Source organism: Pundamilia nyererei, unplaced genomic scaffold, assembly GCF_000239375.1.
Source record: "Pundamilia nyererei isolate P.nyererei 1_Seehausen unplaced genomic scaffold, PunNye1.0 scaffold00225, whole genome shotgun sequence".
NCBI classification, from domain to species: Eukaryota; Metazoa; Chordata; class Actinopteri; order Cichliformes; family Cichlidae; genus Pundamilia; species Pundamilia nyererei.
In genome coordinates, this window is record NW_005187626.1 from 969,455 (window position 1) to 980,840 (window position 11,386).

The following is an 11,386-nucleotide window of genomic DNA, read 5'->3' on the forward strand; positions in this document are numbered from 1 at the left end:
CCTGCAGGACACCGGCCCTCGAGGCCTGGAGTTCGACACCTGTGTGTTAGATCTTCAGATCTTCATATTCAGTTCATTTCTTTTCATTTACAGTCAGAAATATTATTGCACTTCAGGGTTTGTTTTTAGCACACAGTCACATGTTGATCGTGTCGCCTATCCTTATGGCAGAATGTTTCTGTTGGAAGTTATTGAACTGTTTATTTTTTAACTCTTTGGATACTGAGATCTTTTACAAACTCTTCCTGTTATAAATATCTTTTGTTGGAACTAGATTAAACTGGTGGCACTATTTTAAAAAGCGTCCTTGCTTTACTTTTAGCAAGAGCATCCAGCTTCTGCATCGTGGTGAAGTCTGGCCCTCGACTGGACCTTACCTTGGTTGTAGAAGTATTTCAGGTAGTATCTGGCTCCCAGGTCAATGTGTTCAATGTCGTGATTATTCATCAGATGTTGGTCGAACGCCCGAGTTCCTCCACTAAACTCCAACACTGAGATGCTCGCGTTGGTGCGGCGGGTGCTGAGCGGCGGATCGCTGAAGGATGTGTCTGCTGCAGCACCGGAGGTGGAGGTGTTGGCCCGAGTCAGGCCCAGCCTCCTTTCCATCTCCCCTCCAATCTCATTATGAAAGAACGGACAGCTGCTCACCAGAAAGTTGTTTTTGTCATGTTCATCAGGGCTTAAAGCATCAAACACATAACATCCAGAGGTGGAGACGTTCCTTCTGTGCTGGAGGTCTGCTTGGGGGACGAAGCCGCTGCTGAAGTTGAAGAGGACACTCTGACTATCATAATGAGAAAAGCATTTGTAAGAGATTGCGCTGGGTCTTGTGTCCCTGTTTGTCCTCTGATTCCTTAGTCTGCTGAGGATCGATGTCTCCGGCTTTGTTTTCTGAACATGCGACACATAAACCGAAGCGTTCACATAGTTGGGTACATAGATGACATCCCCATGAGCAATGCGAGCGGCAGTCTGCAGACTGGGCGACAGTGCAGCATGAAGCTGTGCAGGTTCTGGGAACGGAGGTGGTGCGCTGGGCACCTGCTGCTCCAGCCTCCAGGAAGGAGTCTCAGTGGATCGTGACAAACTTTGGCGGTCCAGTGTCGAAGTGCTGCAGCACTTTCGCCTCAGACTTGCATCTGTGTTTGGGTTGATGGCAGCAGGGTCCATGTCTTCAGCTCCGACATCACTGATCGTCACCTCACTGTTGCTTCTCTTCATCCTTGCCAAACTCCTGCTAGTGGAAGGACTCGGGCGAACTGGGAATGTAGTCTCTGACCTGGGCTGGGGGTCCAGGCTCTTGTTGGAATGGGGAGGTTGACTCAGAAAGCTCAAGTTCAGACCCTCCTGAGCATCCCTCCTCTGAGACAAGTCGGACATTCGGGCCCTGACCCCCATCTTTGGTACAACAGGAGCTCCCTGAACGACCGGAGGTCCCATAGTCCCGATCCTTGGAAAGTCTAAGAAACACTGCTGTTAGTCTAGTCCAGAAGGACCCTGAACCACTGCCAGGACTCAGACCCGAAGTTCATGACTCCTGTGAGATCTAATAGGTCCACAGTCTGATTAGGATCAGAGACAGGAAGTACATCCTGGACTCACCATCCACAGCGATCTGAAATAAGAAAAGGTTGTCATGCACTCCTGTTGAGGTGAATCACCTGTTTACCTGTGCTACAAGTACAGGTGTGAACATGCGCTAGTCAATCCCAGCTGCTCATTCGCCTGTAGGTGTGACGCATCTGTTCGGCTGAAAAACATGAAGCGTCATGCCTGAGAATTTAAAACACAAACGTGGCAGACGGACCAGCTCTGGTATGGGGAAGAGCCACAGGACAAACCTGTGCCCAGACGTGAACTAGATGTTATAACCCAGTTATTACTTTATTAATGCGAGAAGCAACAAAACACACCTGAAGTCCACCACGTTACCATGAGAAGGCAGTGTGTGTGTGTGTGTGGTATTTCCAGCAGCTGTCTCCGTCATGTTCAGCAGTAACAGCTGAAGGCTTCAGATATCTGTATGTGGACAAATGTACTCTCAACTGCATACACTGCTCTGTGTGTACTGCATACTGTATACGCTGTACTGTGTTTGGAGCCGGTCTGACGTCAGGTCATAACCTTGAACATTACATTTCTGACATAAAGCTAAAAGCAGACATTGGAAAAATAAACACAGAACAATGCTGCATGCCTGTATGTTTGAGCACATGCAAACAGATGTGGAGTTCTGTGAAACGTCCCAACACTGTGTGATCACATCGGCAGAGTAAACGCTTTGCAGACAGTCATACAAACTGCTGTTTTCACTTTGGTCAGTTTGGGATCAAGTATCCATCTACCCTGGTGTTAGGAAGTTTTACCTGAAGAATAAAACATAACATGAAATATATTAAAAAGTGATCCTGTTTGACTGTAACTGAATTCAGTTCAGCTGTAAGTTTATAAGATAAAGATGAGATAAACCTTTATTAGTCCCACACGTGGGAAATCATGTCATATAGTATCTTATTCTTATTATCATATCCTATTTCATTGCTTTTCTTAATTTTTGCTACTGTAACTTTGCACTGTCCACTTTCTGCTGTGACACAACAAATTTCCCACATGTGGGACTAATAAAGGTTATCGTATCTTTTCTTAAAATACAAGTTAGAGCAGTAACCCCCCCCCCCCAAAAAAAAAAACCCTAATAGAATAGAATAAGATAAAATAATATAGTATATACAATAGATATATAGTACAATTGATATGTCACATGACAACAGAAGTCTCAGGGTGCTTTGTATTGAAAGGTTAGATGATCTATTTTGGTGCTTTTAAGTGTTTCTTTAATCTTAGTTTCCTGACTACAATCATCAGAACCCCTCAGGACGGCACAGCCAGTGCCCTGGTCCCTCCCTGAATCATCATCAGTGCAATCAGGAGGTGAATGCTGTAGTTCCACAGACACCACCACCCAGCTGAAGTTTCAGATTCATTCAGGAAACTCCTTTTATTGACATGGCTTTATTTGCCTGTAAAAAATAAGACTATGAAACAAAGCAGCCAGCAAGAGTACAGGAGAGACGATCATGTGTTTAAATGCAGGAAAAGTAGTGTACTAATTCCTGAGGCCAAGTGGGATCTTTACAGATGTTTCTGTCTGAGAACATCTGTAAAGGCGGATCTTCGTTCAAGGGAAATGATGTTGAAGAAGCTGCAGTCATAAAGAGCAGCAGACTGTGGTGCATTGTGGGAAACTGTTGTCAACGGTCAGCCATCTACAGATGACAGAAATGCCGTAGTTGGGTCATGAAAAGTGAGTCTGAGGAGTTGATAACATCGGCGTGATTGCCTCTTCCTGTCTCCTGACCCAGTCATCTCAGCTGATTACTGGATTACATCACTTCCTGTTCATAGGGCAAAGAGGTCTCTGAGGAATCTGCTTCCTGTTGGCGGAGGGTGGAGTGAGGTGGGGAGGGTGGGGGGTGATCTTATCTTCAAATTAAGGACAAAGACACAGATTTCAAGAAGCCTGTCCTGCTCATCATCAAGTTTGCAACTGTCTGCAACACGCCTGTGACATGTATATGCTTTGTGTGAGGTTTCCAGCACATTGACCAGGACATGTCCTTCAATGCACATATTAAACAAATATGTAAGACTGCTTTCTTCCATTTGCGCAACATCTCTAAAATTAGAAATATCCTGTCTCAGAGTGACGCTGAAAAACTGAACATAACAGAATTGAATTCTGTTATCTGTTACCACACCCAGAAACATTGTATCAGAAACTTACTACTTCAACATTATTTATCAGCAATTCTGCTCCAGCATCTTTTTTTTACAATTTCCAAATAACATAAATGTAGTTTTATTCAAATTTAGTGAAAACTTGTTTCTGTCAAACCTTGTTTTCAGTTTTGTGTTCCAAAAGCTGATGTGAATTATCTCCAGCACAAAAAATCTTTGAATCATCTGCAAATAAAATAAACTGTAATATATCAGATGTTTTTATATATCATTGATGCACAGGATAAATAAAAGCTTATTTATCCTGTGCATCAATGATATATAAAAACAGGGGTCAGCATTGGGTCCAAAGCTGGACCCAATGCTGACCCCTGTGGAACTCCACAAACAATGTCCAGGCACTCTGATATTCACCAAGCTTCACAAATTGTTGCCTGTCTCTCAAATAACTCCTGACCCACTCCTCTAATGCTGTAGTGCTCCAGTTTATAAGGTAATATTTCATGATTGATTGTGTCAAAAGCTTCTTGTAGGTCAATGAAAACTCAGACTGTGCATTGTCTTTGATCTGTTTTATTAGTGATATGTTCAGTTAGTTCCATTAATGCCATGGATGTTGATCTATTTGGTCTGAAACCATACTGACTTTCCATTATTATTTTATGTTTATCTATTAATTTGTCAAGTCTATTAATGAAAACTTTTTCCAGTATTTGTGAGAATTGTGAGAGTAGAGAAACAGGCCTGTAATGTGAATTGGTGTCAATCTCCATTTTTAAACAGTGGTATTACTTTAGCAGTTTTCATTTGTGTTGGGAACGCACCAGTTTGTAGAGGCAAATTGCAAATGTATGTTAAGGGTTTGGAGCATCGATAGCTTTCTTAACAATTTCCATATCAATGTTATCAAAGTCTGTAGAGTTTTCAGTTTGTGATTTCCCAACAACATGATTTCCTTTTTTTCCACCACCGTTAAAAACACTGACTGAGGATTAGGCCGGGGGAATATGGCCAGAAATATTTATCACAATATATATTTGAAAATGTGCGATAACGATATAACTGACGCGAGACAAAATACTTTACCACTCCACAACTTTATTAGTGCAAAAAACCCATCAATGTATTTTCACTTAAACAAGCAGCTGTTTTTTATGTGCATTAAAGTTATTTAAAATTTTTACCCATATTCAATCGCCATATTTCATTTTCTAACCATTGCCTAACATTACACCGGTGTTACCGTGAACGTTTGATATGGCCCAGCCCTAGTTGAGGATTATTCAATGAGCTTAGTTTCTTTCTCTGCACAGTTTCTTGTGTTCTGTCAGCCAAGTCTGGCCCAACACTTACAAAGAATTTGTTGAACTCATTAACCACATCGCTCATCATTATTAGTCAAATATGAAGGATAATGTAACTGCCTAGAACTATTTTAATAACAATATTTCATGTTTTCCAAATCCCTTTACTCTTATTTTTATTCATATTTAATAATTTCTCAATTTTACATGACCTCAAAATACTAGTTAATTTATTTTTATACCTCTTGTTCTTATTTTCAACTTCTCTACTTCTGTACTTTATAAATCACTTCACTGCTCAGCAGTACTTCGTTACCTCACTGCTCAGCAGTACTTCGTTACAGTGCTCAGCAGTACTTCGTTACCTCACTGCTCAGCAATACTTCGTTTCGGAGAGGGAAATTTTACCTTCTCGAGGACCGAGGATCCAGGGCTCTTCCAGGGTTCTGACTCTCGGATCACACCCGGACGTCGACGTGTCAGTCGGTTCCGGTTTGTTTCCCGGTCCAGTCACACTGACACGGACGACACGGACCTCTTGTGCGGGTCCTGGTCTTGGTTCGGTCTCGTTAAACTCTCAGCTGTGTCTGGTCGGACGCTTCAGCTCAGCCAGGCTGGCGATGCGTTTAAGTGATGCTCGGATTCTTTACAGCCCGGCTGATGCCTTCAGAGGACGTTAATAAACGTGGGAATTTTCTTCACTTGTCTGTCTTTCATTGAGCTGAAAATAAATAAAGTGAAATAGCCCACTGTTCGTTCTGCGGTCGGCTTTCAAAGGTTGTAAACCTTTTGGGGATTCCTAACCTGGATGATCGAGCATGCATGAAGACGATTTGATAAAAACGTCACACACTGCAGTTTTAATTTATTTGGATCCACGTTAAATACACAGTTTTTTTCTCATTACAATATTGATATTACAATATCTCTTGACAAATATTAACATGAGATGAACAGAGATGAAGATCAGACTTCATCAATAACTTCACTAACTCAGTGCTTCAATTTAATACTGTCAAATTATTACTGTGCAGTTTATACTGCTTAACTTTTATTATTGTAATATTAGTAGTATTACTTCAATGTCATTTCATTGCTTACCAAACGTGTAACTCAAGTCATTTCTCATAATGTATGTCAGGATGTGAACCCTTTAAACTTTAATTCTAATCAAGTCACCACATTTCTTTCAATAAAACTCTTAAATCTGGAGTTTAGTCAAATAATTTCTCTGGAAATCACAGATGGTGACGCTCTGAGAACTCTATGAAGATGATCAATGTGAATATCAAAGATCTTTTAACCTGTTAAACTTTTTTTAATGTCTCTAATGAATACATACAAAGAATATTCATTGTACAGATTCATGTTTAAGAAATAAATACTGAAAGTAATCCTGCAGCACCTCCATCAGGACAAAACAGAAAATAATTAAGACAAAGTTGAAGAGCTGTGGAGTTTCAGTCTGACTGAAGCTTTTCTGCCACTCAGACCAGAACTGCACAAAAGAGTTCACTGATAGTTTCACAGTTAGTCCAAGAGAAAGACAACATTTCCAGTTAAACCAGTATTCTAATGAGAAAGGAGAGAGCAGCTCCTAACGCCAAACCCAGAGAGAGGAAGAACGCCATGATGGCTCCAGCTGTTTCTGCTTCATGAGGAAGAACGTTCCTGTTAAAAACCAGAATATAGTGACATATTATATTATATTATATTATATTATATTATATTACATTATATTATATATTGGAGTACTGTAATTCATTATTATCAGGAAGTCCTAAAAACTCCCTGAAAAGCCTTCAGTTAATCCAAAATTGTTAAGGTAAAATATATATTCTTAGTGCCTATTTTCTGTTTCTATTTTTTATGTAGGCTAGTATATTAAAGAGGCCACTTTTCAGTCATAAAATGTGTTAAAGGTCACAAAGTGGGGAGCAAGACTGAAATACTGTGCAAGACAGGAAAATGCTGCAGCAAGAGTCCTGACAGGGACTAGAAAGAGAGAGCAGATTTCTCCTGTTTTGGCTTCCAGTTAAATCCAGAATCCAAAATCCTGCTCCTCACATACAAGGTCTTAAATAATCAGGCCCATCTTATCTTAATGGTAAATGGACTGATTCTTATATAGCACTTTTCTACTCTCCCATAGTACTCAAAGCACTGTATACAACATACCACATTCACTCAATCACACCCATTCTCACAAGCACTGACTCTAAACTGAGTGCTTTTCTAACGACATTTACACACATTCACACTCCGATGGATGCATCTGAAGGCAACTTGGGGTTAGTATCTTGCCCAAGGACACTTGGCATGCAGACTGGAGGAGCCAGGGATCAAACCACCAACCTCAGTAGGTGACCTGCTCTACCTCCTGAGCCACAGCCACCAAAGTTAATGACCTTGTAGTACCATATCACCCTATTAGAGCACTTCGCTCTCGCTCTGCAGGCCTACTTGTTGTTCCTAGAGTATTTAAAAGTAGAATGGGAGGCAGAGCCTTCAGTTTTCAGGCCCCTCTTCTGTGGAACCAGCTTCCAGTTTGGATTCAGGAGACAGACACTATCTCTACTTTTAAGATTCAAACTTTCCTTTTTGCTAAAGCATATAGTTAGGGCTGGACCAGGTGACCCTGAATCCTCCCTTAGTGATGCTGCAATAGACGTAGGCTGCCAGGGGATTCCCATGATGCACTGGGTGTTTCTTCTTCACTCACTATGTGTTAATCGACCTCTCTGCATCCACAGCATGTCTTTATCCTGTCTTCCTTCTCTCACCCCAACCAATCACAGCAGATGGCCCCGCCCCTCCCTGAGCCTGGTTCTGCCGGAGGTTTCTTCCTGTTAAAAGGGAGTTTTTCCTTCCCACTGTTGCCAAAGTGCTGCTCATAGGGGCTCATATGATTGTTGGGTTTTTCTCTGTATCTTTTATTGTCGGGTCTACCTTACAATGTAAAGCACCTTGAGGCGACTGTGTGATTTGGCGCTGTATAGATAAACTGAATTGAATCCGAGATGTTTCCAAACCAGCTGAGAGGTACTGTCTCTTCAGCGTGTCTGAGGTCTGCCTCGGCGTCTCCTCCCATAGGGACTCCTCAGCTGACTCTCCTTATGGAGGTGCAGCTCTCACCCCATCTCTGAGGCTGAGCCCAGACACCTTCGGAGGAATATCATTTCTATTGCTTGTATTCTCCACGTCACTACTCACGGCACCTCCTCCCTAATCCTGAGTGGACCAACAACGCTTTCAACTTTTAAGTCTGTATGTTTTACATCACAGCTAGTTTTAGACAAAGGCCCCGTTTTCAGAAACCATAAAATAATTAGAAAAATTAACATAATTTTACATTTAAAGATTGATTTTAACACTGTTTTTAATTTCAGTGTCTGTTCAATAATGGGAAAAAAAGTCATTTAAATTACATTTTTAAATACAAGAACACTCTTGTTGTTTGAAATATCAATAAAATTACAAAAACAGTCTGAAATGTTATTTCTTTATGAGCATACAACATCTGTATTGGTAAATGGGCAGAAGGTAATTTCCCAGATGGTGTATCTTATATAACCCTAACTGGTAAAATTACAGAAAAAAATACAAATAGAAATGAATAATCTATATTATTCTTAAGATTCCCACAAATCTAGGGGCGGGGCTTATCCCAGCTACCACAGGACAAGAGGCGGGGACTGTGCCAAAGAGACCGTGCTGCTTGAAATATGAAATAAATATTAAATGCCTGTGAAATTTTAGTCTTGCATTACTAAAAATATACTTAGTATTATTTTATATTATTTTAATTATAACTTAAAAAAGAAGTTTGTTAGACTATAAATGTTGAAATATAACTTAAGTTTACTATAAAAATATCAATAGGCAGTAAAAAGATTAATTTAGGAACCTTTTTGGTTCAGATTTTGGTTTTGAAGAGAAACAAAGGTGCAGGCAGGCACTCTGTACTGCAGTTAACTTTAAAATCAGCTGTTGTTGATTATGCGACATTTTACGAGGATACAGTGTGGAGGGGAAAACTTTTTTTGAATAGCCAGGGAGTAAAATGTACCATTTATAGTCTGTAATGGATGAAGGATGGCAAAGGAACCTTACAAGACCAGCAGGTGTTCAGATTCGGATAATCTCTGTGAACATGTGAACTTTATAAAATTGTTTTAGAAGCTCCAATAATAAATTCTGAGAGAGGACAAAGGAGCATTTACACTCTGCAGCAGGCACATATACACATGTATACGTGTATGAAGTACGGAGAACAACGCTGTTCTGGGAGGTGCTGAATAATAAGTGACTGCTGAGATGAAAACAGTTCTCTGGAAAGCTTTTAATGCTTCTCTCATCATTCTGTTGCCCCTCCATCTTTGTTTCATCTGGCCAAAAATCTGCTTCAAAGCTGTGTGGGCTCTGTTGTAGGTGTAGTCTGACCTTCCTGTTTCTGAACGTATCCAGTAATTTGCACCTTGTTATAAACACTCCATAAATGCATGAACTGTTAATGTATGCTATGCTATGTCTTCTGATCATACTGCCTAAGGGAAGCATGTTTAACCACCGAGGACCTGGCGTCTACATATTTGGAAATCCCATTTTGAGTTGTCTAGATCAAAATACTAGATTTTGCTCTACAAGGGCCTGATATCCTCTGCTCAGAAACTACATCAGGTAAAAAGATAATTCTTTGTTTTTATATTCATCAGGTTGCAATCAGCCCAAATAGCAAAGAGAAATTAAGAATGCATGCCATTAATGAGTTCGGGTCTTAGGAGGATAATGTAAACAGAATTGGTCCTAGCACTGAACCCTGTGGAACTCCATAATTAACCTCAGTGTGTGAAGAGGACTCTCCATTTACATGCACAAACTGGAGTCTATTAGATAGATATGATACAAACCACTGCAGTGCAGTACCTGTAATACCTACAGCGTGCTCTAATCGCTCTAATAGGATATTATGGTCATAAAGCACTGGACCACTCTTGCTGCTAGTGGGTGCACAGGAAGCTGTGTTGGACTCAACTGTAATATACTTAATACTTAAAATGAGCTCCACAGAGAAAATCAAGGCTAACATTAACATGATGGGGTGTTTGCTGCGTGCAGGTTTCTTACCTTGGACCATAACACATGCAGAGGCTTGCCAGGTACCCGTTACTGAAGGCAAAGAGGATCATGAAGAGGATAAAGAAGCAGTCGTGATGGAAAACGACTGGCAGGTGGGCACGAGGGTGAACGTTGCACAGCATGAAGAGAGGGATGAAGACCAGGCGACACCCGATGGATGCAGGAAGTATCACACTGTCTTTTCCTGGCTGGAAAAAAAAGAATACTATCAGCTCACATGTCTTTCAGTTTAACTGGAATATATAGAGCACCATCTACAACAAAGTGCTTTATGATAAACTGAATACTCTCATTAAAGACTGGTACCAATAATGACATTATTTGAATATAGACTGGAATCATAAAGTAAAAAGGGAAGACTTGAAAATGGTAACACATGACTTTGAGTTTCAACGGGTTAACAAAGGACCAACTATGTAAATATGGGCAGAGACTGTTCTGAGGTCAGGGAAACATGTAACAAGCACAACATGACAGGTGTTTGTTTATTACACTGAGAAATAATGTGGTAACTGATGTTATTAGCAAAGGAAACACTAAAGAAATGTAGCATCATATAAAGATCTTAATAAGGAATTCCAATGTAACTGATCATCACATGTTATATATGTGAGCAAATCTGATTAAAGAATCAAGTACAGTGGAAACAAGATTTAATAGCTATTTTACTGATTCTGTTAAAGCTTTGACTTTTAACTGTTTAGGCTCAAACTATTCTGTTACTCAACTGGTCTCTGAGTGCTATTGACACCCTTTTCTCAACGAGAAGTCAGGGCTCGGGAGAGCCTGAGTGCCCTGGAGGGACTTTCCCTGCCGGTTACACGATGGACGGGTGGCAGAACTGGAGGACCGTGTGCCTGGCGGGACTGTCGATCGAGGACGCTGAAGATATCTACCTATTCGGAACCATGGTAACAGGGTTCATGCTGATCGGCGTTGGCTTAGCCCTGGTTTATCAGAGAAATAAGAGAGCGGAACCGGCTGTTCAAACCCCCACAAGGCTGCCGCTGGATTCGAAGCGACGGGACGAAGCACGACCTCTCACAACGAACGTAATATGGTCAACACCTTGGAGACGCTTACAGCTGCTGTGAAGGCTCAAAACAACACCATTGAGCGTATGAGGGGAAACATCAGAGAAAGGCCTGCTCAAAATGACACCGTTGAGCGACAGTTGGAAAACATCGCGGAACGGATCACTGCAG

The 11,386-nt window shown here is 41.0% G+C and overlaps 2 protein-coding genes across 2 annotated transcripts in view; both read right to left on the bottom strand.

The window, feature by feature from the left end:
• Positions 1 to 318: 318 nt before the first annotated feature.
• On the bottom strand, positions 319 to 5,653 carry LOC102192353 (signal-induced proliferation-associated 1-like protein 2). The gene is made up of 2 exons (XM_005748645.1): positions 5,451 to 5,653; positions 319 to 1,615 (listed from the first exon to the last, which is right to left on the bottom strand). The coding sequence occupies exon 2, from the start codon at positions 1,438 to 1,440 to the stop codon at positions 319 to 321; it is 1,122 nt and encodes a 373-aa protein (XP_005748702.1). The 5' UTR covers positions 1,441 to 1,615; positions 5,451 to 5,653.
• A 222-nt stretch (positions 5,654 to 5,875) lies between these two features.
• LOC102192652 (equilibrative nucleoside transporter 1-like) overlaps positions 5,876 to 11,386 on the bottom strand; it is a 17,932-nt gene continuing 12,421 nt past the window's right edge. The window contains exons 8-9 of the mRNA XM_005748646.1: positions 10,170 to 10,369; positions 5,876 to 6,713 (exon numbers count right to left, since the gene is read on the bottom strand). Of these exons, the coding sequence (XP_005748703.1) occupies positions 6,602 to 6,713; positions 10,170 to 10,369 (312 nt within the window). The 3' untranslated portion in view covers positions 5,876 to 6,601. The remainder of the gene's footprint in view (positions 6,714 to 10,169; positions 10,370 to 11,386) is intronic.